Source organism: Echeneis naucrates, chromosome 6, assembly GCF_900963305.1.
Source record: "Echeneis naucrates chromosome 6, fEcheNa1.1, whole genome shotgun sequence".
Classification (NCBI taxonomy): domain Eukaryota; kingdom Metazoa; phylum Chordata; class Actinopteri; order Carangiformes; family Echeneidae; genus Echeneis; species Echeneis naucrates.
In genome coordinates this window covers 23785590-23799667 of record NC_042516.1, presented here as the reverse complement: position 1 = coordinate 23799667, position 14078 = coordinate 23785590, and the positions used below count along the sequence as shown (strand labels likewise).

Here is a 14078-nt window from a genome sequence, read left to right as displayed (position 1 = left end):
ACAGTCTGTCTACTGCGTTTATTTTCGATTTTTACAATCGACGGTTAGTGATGTTTTGGTTGGTTTTTGAATAATCTAATTTTATTTATTAAGATATTTACAGTGTTACAGAAGAAGAAAAATAATCAAACTTGTTAAGACGTGCTGATTGGTATGATGCTCTGTGTTACCATGACAACTGAGTGTGCGTACTGATTGAATTGGTGGAGGGGGCTCGGTGTTATTTAAAAATAGCTCCACCCAGCTTCAGCTTCACCTCCATGCACCAGCAGAGTCGCAGCCTGATGATGCCTGGACGAGGCTTTGAAAATGGAGTGCATGCTGGGAGTTGTTGTGCCCAGATCTTGTACAGGAAGTGCGGAGCAGGTTCCTTCCATCACAAAGGTGTAAAGAAGAGCAGCGAAGAGCGACAGAAGGAATGAACAGATACAAGACGAGTGCATAGTGATCTGCTCCCAGAAGCGTTTCAGGTGTCACGTCTCGGCCGCTCCCAGGACTCAGTGTGATCTTTTTTCTTAAAAGCAGGATTAGAAAGCTACAGGCCTCTGTGAGAGAAAGGCGGCGACCTGCCGGCTCGCCTCAGCGCTTGTTGAGGCTCCAGAGCGGGTCCAGGCTGCTGAGCGGGTCGTCGGCTTGGTTCTCTCGAGTCCCGTGGAGACCCTGACCCTCAGCCGGCTGCAGGAAGCTCTGCTTTGTTACTCGCTGCTTGCCCCGCCCCCCTCCCTCCATGGAGAAGGCCTCGGGTGTCAGCGAGGCCAACAGCTCGAGGGATGAAGGAGCCGGAGCGGACGAATCAGGCGGCAGACTCGCGCTGAACGTGGCGTCTTGGACCGGCTGGTGGTTGGCCGCCGGAGGGGAGGGGGACAAGGCCTCCAGGCCGTTGGGTGGGGGTGGGGAATGTGCGGGGGAGGACACAGGAGGGCTGAAGGAGGCGTCCTGGAGCGGCTGAATGTCTCCCAGAGAGTCCAGGTCTGGTGGGAAGGTGCCCGCCTGCTCCTCCACGCCACACTGGGCCTCCATGGCCGGGTCCGTGGCACTGGGGGGCCGGATGCTGAGCTTGGCGATGGTGGCTTGGATGGAGCTGATTGGCATGTCGCCGCCGAGGACGATGTCCTGCTGGGACTCCTGTCTGGAGTAAGGCTGCAGGGACAAAGTTCAGAGAGAGAGAGAGAGAGAGAGAAGAGAGGTGAGACGGAGACCAGAGGCGACATTCGGGCAAATGAAAGAGCCTTTTTCTACTCAAGTGACACCAGTACCTCGTCAGACCAGGACTCGTGGAACTCCTTTGGAACAATCAGAGAAAAACGAAGTAAACATTAAAACTCAGATGAAAACAACAAACAAACTGGAGCTCTCAAACACGACACGACAGTGATGAACAAGTATAAATGGCATTAAAGGGTCAGTTCACACAAACCTGATGATCCCCATTTTTTTCATTGGGTTACCATGACAACAGAACGTCTGTAACCTTTAGTTTGTGTTAAGTCTGAATCTGACTGCAGGTGAGAAATATAACAACTGTGGACTTTTTAAAATGAAACACCTGCTAGAACAAACAACAAAACCAACTACACAAACTTCTGTCACAACAAACTCCTGAGTCTGGACCTGACCCCGAGGTCGAGTCGCCCAGCAGTGGGCGACCAAACAACCCGAGGTATCGCTGAGATGTCATGTTCATGGATGGACAGACGGACTTAACCAAATAAACCAATAAATCAAATATGGGAAAATGTATTTCAATAAATGTCCATATATCCATTTCAGACGAGTCACCGGGACTGGGTGAGTCCTTGCGAGGACTGTTCCTGTCCAGTGGACCTGGACTGGGGACAAACCTTGGTGGCTGCAGCGTTGGTGTTCTTGCTGCAGGTGGCAGTAGTGATGCCGTGGCGCTGGAGGACGTGCTCGGCGTGTTTCAACACGGCCTCGTAGCAGAACTTCAGGTGGAGCTGGAGACGAGACGCAGAAGAGGACGTTAGTATGACAGGACATCTGTGAAACGGACAGGAAACAGGAAGTGCAGATGTCTGTCTGACCTTCTCCTGCAGCATGTTCTTCCTCTGCTGCCTCATCTTCTTCACCAGCAGCGGCAGATCTGGGATCCCATTTCCTGCCTCCAGCTCCTGCAAGGCGGCGTACAGCAGACAGAAGGCGCCGGTGCGTCCGACTCCCGAGCTGAGGCGGGAAGCAGACACACTGATTCAACCACACTGACCCTTAATACCGAAGACCAGAGCGTTTCAATCACTCACACACTCACCTGCAGTGCACCACGACAGGTGTGTGTAAGGGCCTCTGGTGGAGGTAGTGTCCATGAACCTCCTGAATGAACCGCAGCAGGTTGCTCTTGCTGTCAGGAAGACCCCTGATGGGAAAAAACGGAGAAATGACAACTCCTCATTGTGAAACACTCAGAATCGTTTGCATTTGGAGTAAAAAGAGGCGACTCACAGCTCGGGCCAGGAGGTGAACTGGAGGTGTACAACAGTCCGCTTCAGGCTTTGGTCGCGGTACTGCAGGCTGATCATGTGCTCCACGTGTGTGGGCGTGGTCTTCTGTGTGGTCAGGCTGAGTGTGATTGGTCCCTGAGAGAGTTGCTGGCCACGCTCAGTAGGAAAGTAGCGCAGAACTTTTCCCTGAGAGGCAATGAGATGACACAGTTAAAGACAAAATCTTTTCAGCCGTGGCGGGCTTCAGTATGTCCCGATTCGGTACCTTGTCTAGTTCCAGCTCTGAAACCAGCATGACGATGAGTGACACCTTCTGCTCGTACACCATCAGCCAGAAGTCTGCCGCTGTGCCAGTGAGCGGAGCCTGTGTGGCGATGAGGCGCGGGCAATATGGCGACAGGTCCTCCACGTAGCTGGCGTTGATGTAGTCGTCTTTGCCTGATTGCAGTACCACACGGTTGAGGTCGTAGGGCATCACATCCTGATGCCGGTTCTTCATGGTGTAGCAGCGGGCGATGGCGATGGAGAGCTGGCGGGCGTCCTTCTCTTGCTGATCCTGAAGCTCTTTCCAGCGGGCGTCCAGCACCGACAGGCCGCCCTCCGTCTCTGAGGGGTGCTCCAGAGAGTCGACCTGGGCTCTGTAACGACCCAGTTCACTGTGCAGCCGGGCAACGCGCTCAGGAGCTTGGTATGGGTCACCCTGGATCAGGAGAACTCCCTGGGAGCTCTTCTTTCGACGTTCCCCATCCTGAGGGTCAGCTTTAGTGGGTTGGAGGACATTGGTGGGGGCCTTGGTGCCTCCAGGTTGACTCTCTGGGCTTGAGGAGAGGAGGTCGTCTGTGCTCGAGTTCTGGCGTTGAAAAAGTGATGTGGAGGGAGACACAGCGGAGGGAGAGGGAACAGTGGGTGGGGCTGTGCCTCCAGGAGTGGGGGTTGGCGTGGGTCTCTGTTGGGGGATCAGCCCCGGGGAGGGGGCAGGAGAGGGGGAAGGAGAAGCGGAAGGTGGGACGGCGTTTGGCGGCTGAGGTGTTGAAGGACCGCCAGAAGGGGGCTGGATCATGTGCTGAGCCGGTGAAATGTGCGAACCATGTGGGCCAATCGGAGTGGGCTGCTGCTGCTGCGGGGCACTTGGGGGTACATTAGGTCCTGGTGTGGGGGGGTACATTGTGGCAGACTGTGGATGGGTCATGGGCAGAGGTGCCTGGGGCTGTTGGGGAGCTGGGGGCTGCGGTGCCAGGGTCTGCTGAGGCAGCATCGGAGGCCCCCCCGGGTAGCACACTCCCCCAGAATGAGGGGGTTGAGCCGAAGGTTGGCTCGGCATCCGCACGGGCTGCTGAGGAATGTTTGGTACAGCCGGCTGCCCAGGATGTGAGTGATGCTGTTGGGGAAGTGCACTGGGGGGTATTTGAGGCACAGGGCCCCTTGCCATGTGGACCTGAGGACCAGGAACCATATGAGGTTGAGATGCAGGAGGCACCTGGGGCTGAAGGGTGGGGTGAATGGGCTGGCTAGCGGGGGGCAAGTAGTTCTGTGAAACCGGTGGCATTGGCTGACTTGTGGGAGGCATCTGCCCTCTAGGACAACCTGGTATCTGCATCTGTGGGTGGGGTGGAATCTGCTGGGGGGCCATTGAGATCTGTTGCTGTGGTGGTAACATGTGTGGGTGGGGAAGGCGAGGGGGCATCTGTTGGTTGGAATGGGGCAGGTAGGGCTGAGATACAGGGGGGCCTGGCTGAGACGTTGAGGGCATTTGAGGGTGTGCAGCTTGAGGTGGTATCTGGGGCTGAGGAGCCCTTGGCATCATCTGAGAGTGCTGCTGGGGTGCAAACCCCCGTGAAGTCTGATAGCCCTGGGGTATCTGAGGCTGGGGCTGGAAGCCATTCTGCTGATGTGGCTGCAGCTGACCTGGGAACGGCTGCTGGTACTGGGGAGGAACACCAGGCCGCGGGGGCATATATCCATGTGGGTAGGATTGTTGTGTCTGGAGAGGAGGGTGGGGGCCAGGCTGGTAACCTTGAGGCAGAGGCTGCCCAATAGGATGGGGGTACGGCTGCAGATGTTTCTGCTGCTGTGGTTGGGGTGCAGCAGGCTGCCCTGGGCCTTGAATGGGCATCCCTGGTTGAGGCATAAAATGAGGATAGGACCCTATCTGTGGGGGTACAGAATAGCCTGTTGAGGCTGGAGGCAGGACAGGCTGGTGAGGAGTGGGGGCGTAGCTGGGGATCGGGGCTTGGATGCTGTCCACAGTGGTGGTCGAGGGCCGAACCGGTGTAGGGGCAACAGGGCCGGGGTGGGGAGCCTGAGGTGGGGGTGGCCCATAACCTGACACTGTTGCCTGAGCTGGCATTTGTGGAGGCATCTGTGGAGTGATCTGAGGGAGGGGCCCACGAGGCAGGGGGCCCTGTGCTGCGAGACCCCCTGCAACAGGAAACTGAGCTATCCGTGCCAAAAGTTCTGGTGGTGGCAGGTTGGCAGGGAAGCGAGGAAGACCAGCAGCTGGAGCACCAGGCCAAGGCAGTGAGCTGCTGCCTCCTCGGTTCGCACCAGGAGGCAGAAAAGCTTCAGGGCCAGGCTGACGGGCAGCAGGGAGTGCAGACATGTCAGGGGGGAGGCTGCGGAGATCCTCTGGGAGGTCTCCCCCCAAGGCCAAGATGGCCGCACTGAGCTGAGCCAACTCTGGGTCCTCCAAGCTGGAGCAGGCAGAGTCTGCATCTGGAGCCTTTGGCTTCAGGGAGGGCTTGGCTGCTGTTGGCCGTGCTGGCGGCTTTTTCTGCGTCTCCCTGAGGAAGAAGGAAAGTAGAACACGAAAAACGTTAAGGACTCAAACCAAACATAGTTCCTGCAGTTAATGAACCTTCACCTTTTAAATACCTCCCTTACTTTTCCAGGACGGGCCTTCTCTCCTCGGCCCTCGTCTGACACAGGGCCTTTGCTCTCTCCAGCAGACGGGACGCCTTTGCCTCCAGGTCATCGTAGAATTCCTTCCCCTCCTGCGACTTCTTCATCAGATCCTCATAGGCCTCATACGAGCCCACCAGTCCCTGGACAGTGCTGTTCCACTGCTGCTCCGTCTGGGTCAGGCCTTTGCGAATCGTGGCGTACTGAACGTTAGCCTCGGTCAGCGCCTTCAGGATGTTCTCCTGAGCTGCCAGATTCTGGTCAATATAGACCTTCACCTGCTCGTACTTCTTCAGCTGGTCCTCGAATATATGCTGGAAGGACACAAGTTAAAGCAACGATAGAGAATTCAACCACAAGATATCACAAAACACACAGGGAAGATCCTAAATATAAGTTACCTTCATGTCAGCCCGGTCTGTGGTGACGAGGGTGGAGGTGATGTCGTCCTGTTGGATCAGGTCCCGGAGCTGCTTCTCCAAAGAGCCTCTCTGTTCCCTCATTTCCTGCACCTTCCCCAGGATCCGCTTCATACACTGCAGCCCCGCTACTTCCTCTGCGTGAAAGTGAGCACACACGGTAGGTTACGCTCGAAAACATAATGGGATAAAATGAATTTGTTTGTGAAACACGCCCTTTACCTTCAGAGAGCTGGGGCCGGGGCAGGGCCTCTCTCAGGCTCTCCAGCGGCCCCCCCAGCAGACGCAGGTTGCTGATGTGTAGGTTCATGGCTCGGTGGAGCTCCGTGTTGGTGAAACTGGCCTTCTCGTGGGCCTCCATGTACTTCTCCAGGTCCCTGCGGATCTCGGCCAAAGCCTGGCTCTGCGCTGCGAGGTGCGGCTCACCTGCAGCCGCCGCACCAATAACTTCCTGGAGGGCTCTCTCACTTGCCTCGTCGGCCTCCAGAACGTCTCTGATCTCCTTCAGCGAGGACTCCACGTCGGTGAAGACACCAGAAAGCACTGCATGGGCCGGGATGCGCTGGGTGTCATTTACATGGACACACACAGGAAGTTCCCAAAGCAAACAAACTCTGTTTACCTTGCATGGACTGGATGAGGCTCTTCACGGTGTCAGGCCGGACGCTGAGCGCAGCACATTTCTCCATCAGGACCGGAGGGATGTGACTGTACATGTCCAGGTTGTCCACAGACTCTGGCTCCAAACCAAGAGAGTCCATGAACTGCCTACAGGGTGAGAAACCATCAGCTTGGTAAAGCACAGATCTTCTCCTCTCAGTACTACAGTGACCCTGAGCAGTCAACGCACCGCAGCTGCACATGTATTTGGTTTCTGAATTAGCTTCAGTTGGTCTCTGTGACCTGAAACCAGAAACAGAGAAGGTGGAGCTGAGGAGAATCTGAGCTGCTCTGTACTCCCAGGTCCAGGTCCAGGTCCAAATATGGCCTCTGATTTGTGTTCTCCGTTCGTTTGCAGTGTGTAGGTTTGTGAAGTTTGAGCCACTTAAAGACAAAACTAAATGCAAATCTCTAACTTGATCTGTAGTTTAATTTGTTTGTCTTTATTTATGTGTTCATGCTTTAAAAAGCAGCAGCTTGAAAAAAGTCACATGCACATTCATCCTCATAACGAGGGAACAGCACAGGCTAGTGGTGGCAGACAGGAACGACAAAAACGTTTAGTCATCCGTGTGTTTTTAGGAATTCCTGGTTTTGCATGTAGAGATTTTTCGTCCACGTATATTCAGAACTTTGATTTATCATAACTATCAGTAAATCTGGATCTCGTACTCACTCTAGTGTTTCGTTCTTGCTTTCGATCTTGGCCATGACGTCCCTCAGCAGTTTGGCTTTCTCCTCACTGGACAGAAACACAAACAGGAATTAATGAGGCGTCTTTAAGCACGAAATGCCGACCGGACGCTTCACCGAGGATTCCTACCTGTACAGAGAAGAGGCTTCATGGGCGGCCATCGGCACCAGCTTGGCGAACAGGTCTGGTCCGGTGACACTGGGGTCGGTGGGGTTGACGGGTAGAGCTTTCACCAGCGGTGCACCTGGAGGGGTAAGTGACAACAACACAAACAGAAAAACAAGATTCGTGTCAACAGCAGCTCGTTTGATGTGAGGCGGCAAAATACTCAGAGGGAGTCGATTCAACAGCTGAGATGATCAGTCGTTTTGGTAACAGACGAATTCATTCCAAAATTATCTTGACTCTTCTTCTGTGGTTTTATTTTCAGTGTTCACGTCCATAAGTGGATATACATTTTGAATATATTGGTCATGGTGAAATTGTGAATAAAATTATACACAACGTGACATCACAAAGTTCCAGAAGTCCTGATGGCTGGTTTTAAGGTTCAGTTTCTGAACTGAGACTGAATATAGAACCTAGAGGTCTACCTTTAGACCATATGGAGCTTAAAGATAATTTAAATATTCTGACCTTAATCATAATTAGTTATTGTTATTTAGTAACACCAAAAAAGTTCAGCTCGGAACATGATGTGACTCCTGCAGGTGCATGCAGGTGTTAATCATCCATCAGCAGACACACATGTAAATGTAACTTTGCATAAACAAAGTGAGCGGACACAGCGAAGCCTCTTGTTACCTTTGACCGAGGCCAGAGTCTCCAGAGAAGGAACTGTCTCATGGTAGATGAAGTCGTTGTCCTTTTTGGCTGAATTAAACCTGGACGTGAAAAAAAAAAAAGAAAACATTGACGTAAGATTCGATCACCTGAGGCAGCTACATGAAAACAGCAACAACTGTGTCACTCACTTTCCACCAATAACATCCATGGTGAACCTCAAGGCCTCCTGCACGCTGTCAGGTTGACCCTGATTGTACCGAGACAAAAAGGAGAGATGATTCAGTGAACACATACTGATGCTGGAGGAAGATCTGGATCATGTGCTCTGATCTACCTTGGCCAGCTTGATGGCCTCGCTGAGTTTATCCAGGGAGCTCTGCAGATACGCCAGCTGAAACAGAAGGAACAGACTGAGGTGGAGACATTTCACACATTTAGCGGAAGCAAAACTGGGGACTGCCTCGTTCTAATAACCCAGACTTTGGTCTAAAAGGTCAAATTTGCCCTTCTCTGTGCTGCAAAGATTGAGATGACAGCATGGTGTAATTTGGCCCTCCGCCACATTTGGACGGGAAGGCGAAGCTACTGCGAAATATCACTGAACGTAGTATTATTATACGTTTCATTTAAGTCATCTACTAATCAGGAAATACTAAATTAGAAAAGCAGGGCAACAAAGAATCCGACAAACTGTGACTCGAACCAAGGTCCTAAAATAAAACAGTGTGCACTTTAATCCCCTCTTTGTGTGACAGCAGGCCGCTCACAAACACCATCCAGACGTCATTGAATGCACCACAAGTGCCGGTCATGGCCATGATGTCATAATAAAACTCATCCCTTCCTGTTGATATCTTTTGATAGGCTACCTGTTGGCTAACTGTTAGCTCCGTCCACATTCCTCTCTAAAGTCAGCCGATTATTTCTGACGTAGAAACCTTAACTGCAGCTGAAGACGCTGCATGAACGCTGCTATGACTTCAGTAACTATTTGGACTGTTGCAGTAAAAACTCCAGCTGACGGACAGTTCACCGTGAAATGTGGCCCTACCCGCTCTCCGTACTTCTGCTGCTCCTCAGCCTGTTTCCCCATATGAAGCTGTGGAGGGAAAGAACCATCATCAGAGTAACCAGAGGCCAACAAACACACATGCACTCAATTACTACACACACAAAGACACACAAAAGCACTCCCTCTGTGCCGTTACACTCACATGTGCAATGGCAGCAAAGTAGTAGATCTTCATCTGGACCAGTTTCTTCCAGTCCTTCTGGATCTTTCCCAGCATGGAGGCAGTCTCTGAGTTCTCCAGAGCCCTGCAGGCCTCTTTGTAATAATCCACCACCTGCAGCGCCACAGCCAGTTATTCCCCTCTGATGTGGACTGGTGAGATTTTATTACACATCATGAATATTTCATAGGAACTGACCTGAGCGCTGATACGGGCAACCAGGAAACTCTTCCTGTTGTCCAACATGGACTTTTCCAGCAGACACTCCTGAGCCTGGCCCTGGGAGGGAGACACGGGCTGATCAGACATTTTCCCCTGAGTGTGTCTGTGTTTGTGTTTCCACACTTGCAGAACCTACCAGCATCAGGTTGATGTTGAGGTTGAGGATCTGGTGGCTCATGTCCACGCTGAAGTTGTGGCTGAAGTGATCTCTCAGGTAGGAGAAGGCCCCGGCCGAGCACTGGAAGTGTGTGCACGACACCTTCATCCCCTGAACGCAGAGCAGAGCGTCAGGAGGACAGTTTCCAACACACACACTTTGTGTTCATCCTGGTTTTGTGTGTGTGTGTGTGTGTGTGTCTCTCACCTCCTCAGACACCCTGTTGTCCATAGCTCCCAACATGGAATGCAGGGCCCCTACAGAGTCCACAGAGCAGTCAGTGGGATTTACAGCTTCCTTATAAATGAACTTTTCACTGAGACAGAACTGATAGAACAGCTGATGGATGTCAGTCTGACCTGTCACATAATTTCACAAAGCGTCCTGTCAAGCTAACGCAGCCGTGCTGCTTAAATCAGCGTCTATAAATGGCTCCACATGACTTCGCTCACCAAGATTGTAGAGGATGCAGGCTTGCTCATAGCTGATGTCATCGTGGGTGACTGTTTTCCCAGAGAAAATTTCAGTCCTGTGCAAAAACAAGTATTGTATCTGATCAAAATAAAGGACATAGAGCAACCACATCAGGACTTCTCTCCAATCCATTTCCTGTCTTCTCTGAAGCTGTAGGATCTGATCTGAAAATAAAATCTTCATTAATAAAGTCCTCCCTCTGGCGTCACACTGAGAAACACAAAACTACACGGCTTCAGTCTTACCAAAATTGAATAAACTTAGAACTCTTGACTTGTGCTTCCGTTGTATTCATTTGTCGGTTACATCAAACTTGAGGTATTGATACTTTAAAATGTCAAGTGACTTTTAAAGCAGTGTGATGTGTTTGTTCAAGGGAACAAAATGTAAATGTACACTGCACTGATACTAAATAACTTTCTTTAAAAAAGCCATATTGTACAGTTTAGTCCTGTTCTGTTCATGAAACCTGACGGATTGTTATCTTGTGTTTATTGTATTACCATGAGATGGGCACGGCGGCCTCCTGGCTCACCCCCATGGGCACTCGGCTCTGGAGGTAATGCAGCTGGCCGAAGTACTTCCTCAGGGTGCTGCATCCCTCGAAGTCCCTGGTCACGTTCACCGCACTCTGTGGAACAGACTCTGGGGTTAACCGTGACTGAACTCATCTGGACCTGCAAGGTTCCTTAAACGCTCATTTCTGGGCAGAGTGTGAACCTGGATCGGATCAACAGCTGTTAGATTGGACTTTTTAGAGCGTCCCATGGGAAACAGACAAACCACATCATCATCATCACATCATCTGTGAGTGCGCTCTGTAGCGGTAAAGCTAGATTCTGTTTCATTTAGAGCGGCTGTCCGGTCTGTACAGTTCTGTCCAGCTCTGAAGGTTCTCCGCTGTTTGAAAACCTTGTTTTCTCAGTTAGCATCTTGTGTTATCTGTTGTGTTATCTGATTTTCTCATCTTTTCCAAAACCAACTAAACCAAACATCGATTTAAAAGACATTTAGAAAATGTATAGCATTTCCTGTTATATATATATTTGAAGTCGTGTTGACAGGAATGAATGGAGCTGCTTTGTTGTTCTGATGGATGGTAGACGGTGGAATTAATGAAGAAATCTTGTAATCATTATATGCTGTCTGGCTATTATTAGCCAGACAGCATATATTATTATATTAATTATTATATTATTATATTAATATTATTATATTAATTTAATTCATTTTATGTCACTTAATACATAAGTAGCTGAGAACGATGCATCCTGTATGTGTGAGCGTACGTGACCAATAAAGCTGCTTCAGATTTAGTTACATTCCCAAGCAGCTTTAAAAAGGAACCCAAAGGAGGACCTACCTGCCGCAGCGTTTCCAGTTTCTTCAGCTGTTCGTTGTAGTTGTCTGGATTCTCTCCATAGTTCTTCAAGATGAACTAGATGAGCAGAGGTGGAGAGAACAAGCAGGTAAATGTGGTGCGTTTTAAAAATCAGACTTGTTCCCTGACTCTGTGAAGACACACACCAACAATCGGAGCAGATGCTTCATGGATGGATAATGATTCCTTCACCACGTCAGATGATAGAACTCTATTTGGATCTGAAGGAAATCGGACTGGAATGCTGGACGTTTTTAGGTTTTGGCTTAAATATCAGCATCACATTTAACATACAAGATAAATACCCAAAAAATATATACGTTTTAGCAAGTGACCTCATCATCGAACCGGCCAGGAGGTAGAAATCCCTGCAGAGATGCTGACTATCCTACAAATGCCTCTCCGACTCCTTTATAGTGAAATCGAAGTATAAGACGCCCAGTGACGCAGCAGCAGAACGGGCTTCGTCCTCCACTAGACAAATACATGCTGTTCTTCTTTTTATCAGAAGGTAAATGGCAGGTTAGACACAGTCTTAGATAGTAATCTGATTTTCAGCATATTTTATCTTAACATATTGTTGTGTGGTGGACTGAAGGTCACTATTAGGATTAGGAGTCAGTGAGACAAATTGCTCCCTAAAACATTTTTCACCCAAGAAAAGCGACTTTTCGAAGTAAGATGCTGATGTTGACGGTCCAACGAAAAATAAAATAATTACTGAGGAGATTTACAGTAACACAGGAGGGCAAAGATCTGTTTTTATCTGCTTCAGGGCGGAGCTGGGAACTAGGTCATCAGATTAAAAAGTGCAAATCAATAAAAACTAAGAAGGGTTTGAATTATCCAAGTTGTCCTTAGGAACATCGGACATGCGCTTTGGGAAAAGGGTGGTGTTTTTATTCATGACAGAAACCTAATTGGTTTGATTTACACCTGACTGCATTCAATACAATTCACTTAATTATCCTCCTCATGTGTACTGCTAACTTCTATGTACACTTTATACTTCTGCATGTTTTCTATTAAATACCAGCTTTTACTAATTCAGCTCAGACCTTATGACAGCATTTTAATTTCCTCAGTGACTTCAAGTCATGAGTTGTACAGATGTTGTGTCCAGAGTGTGTTTTCTGAAAGCGTTTGTTTAAGATGCATCACATAGGTACAGTACCAAAGTAAAGGTACTTCCTGTAGTTTGGTTTTTTGAAACAAGTACAGCTACACAGTTTAAATATGAACACAAGGCTCTTCAGACAACAAACAATAGAGGAGACATTTTAATAAGTGACGCTTTAATTATTTTGGAGGTTTTCTTGCTTTCTTTCAGATTTGCAGTACAGGCTGGTTCTCTCAGAACAATTCCTGACTTAAGGAATTTTAATGAATTTTCCATTTATGGGTGAAGAATTTCTCGTGAATGAAGGAAGAATATACCAAATATAGCTGTTTTTATCTTCTGATCCAATGTGATGTTATTACTGCTCAAACCTGACAGACTGAAGTGTGAAGGAAAAGCTGTAGTTTCTGTTCCCGTTTCCACATTTCAGCCGTTCAGGGTGTGTGTCCCGAACTTCATTTCAAGTGTTTTACTTCCGTTCAGGTGCCTGTGACAGTGAGGTCTGTACCGGGCCGACGGGCCCTGAAGATCCGGCTGTGTTTCTGACAAACACCGTCAGAACCTCCGGCTTTGGCTGGTTTAACGGAGATAATCGGTCGGCCGACGGGACAAAAGGAGAAACTTTAAGCCGAGCTCCGGGCTCGTTACGGAGCTAGCAGCGAGCTAACGTTAGCAAACAAAAGGGATTTACGGTCCGACCCGTTCTGGAACATTCCGCCTCCCCGGGGACACGGCGGCGGCTGCCGGCCGGAGTGAGGCGGCTAACGGCGGCTAACGGCGGCCACCGGCCGATCCGCCCGGTGCTCCGTGATCCCTCCGCGGCTGACTTTCGACCCCAGCTCCCGTCGCCTTCCTTTCCCCGCCCAGCTCACCTGGCGGACGGACGGGCTGAACTGGAACTCCCCTGCCTCCTTCAGGTCCAGCCAGATCATCGGCATCCGGGGCACGGCCTCCATCCTGGCCGGCTGTGCGCCGCGCTGTCGGGGGCTCTGGTGTCCAGAGGTCGTCGGTGGTTTTCCGGGGACGTTAACGGATTTTACCGGAGAAGCCTTTTTCTTCCAAACAACCGCGTCATGGATCCATTTACACTCCAACCGGAAGTTCGGGGCCGTCGTGACGTAGACGCTTACGTGCCGCCCGGGCTTGTGGGAAATGTAGTCTATAACGCGAAAACAGCGTGTGTGTTTTTTTAATTGATAAGAAATTATTAAAATGAAAACAGATTACTTTTATCTGCCATTGATATCAGCTCTCAGTATATAAGTAAATAATGATAAAAAATAAAAACAGCAAAATAATAAAAATACATAAAAATATAGAACTAAGATTAAAATATAAAGTTTGTTAGTAACTAACTGTGTAATAGTAATATATAAATAAAGAAATATGATAGGAAATAATGTGATGCAGTCATACCAACATGGAGCAGAGTTTCTATTAAGACTTCTAACTACAAAGTGCTGCTTGATACTCTTTTTTTACACATGACACAATCCCTGAATACATATATATTTTAAGTCAGTTGAATAAAACTATTAAAGTGCATTAAATTTTGTTTTGTTATTTCTCCATAAATAAA

At 49.5% G+C, this 14078-nt stretch overlaps 1 protein-coding gene across 3 annotated transcripts; it reads right to left on the bottom strand.

Moving 5' to 3' along the window:
- Positions 1 to 3: 3 nt before the first annotated feature.
- Positions 4 to 13600, bottom strand: ptpn23a (protein tyrosine phosphatase, non-receptor type 23, a). Of its 3 annotated transcripts, none has more exons than XM_029505339.1 (25): positions 13372 to 13600; positions 11362 to 11436; positions 10502 to 10629; positions 9977 to 10053; positions 9732 to 9781; positions 9504 to 9635; positions 9344 to 9424; positions 9128 to 9259; positions 8965 to 9012; positions 8248 to 8304; positions 8102 to 8160; positions 7932 to 8011; positions 7257 to 7371; positions 7110 to 7175; positions 6396 to 6541; positions 5996 to 6316; positions 5756 to 5910; positions 5337 to 5668; positions 2722 to 5236; positions 2458 to 2642; positions 2267 to 2371; positions 2043 to 2181; positions 1842 to 1955; positions 1257 to 1283; positions 4 to 1140 (listed from the first exon to the last, which is right to left on the bottom strand). In XM_029505339.1, exons 1-25 carry the CDS (start codon positions 13453 to 13455, stop codon positions 580 to 582), a joined length of 5784 nt encoding a protein of 1927 aa, XP_029361199.1. In that variant the 5' UTR covers positions 13456 to 13600; the 3' UTR covers positions 4 to 579. The 3 variants fall into 3 exon arrangements, with proteins under 3 accessions (XP_029361199.1, XP_029361201.1, XP_029361200.1); XM_029505341.1 differs by having other exon boundaries at positions 11526 to 13513; XM_029505340.1 differs by lacking the exon at positions 1257 to 1283.
- Between the last annotated feature and the right edge of the window lie 478 nt (positions 13601 to 14078).

Coding starts and splice junctions, on each gene's coding strand:
- ptpn23a (XM_029505339.1), bottom strand. CDS start 13,455: ATGGAGGCCGTGCCCCGGATGCCGATGATCTGGCTGGACCTGAAGGAG. Junction 8,305..8,964: donor AGCAGAAGTACGGAGAGCGG/GTAGGGCCACAT, acceptor CTTCTGTTTCAG/CTGGCGTATCTGCAGAGCTC. Junction 5,669..5,755: donor CAGACCGGGCTGACATGAAG/GTAACTTATATT, acceptor GTGTCCTTCCAG/CATATATTCGAGGACCAGCT.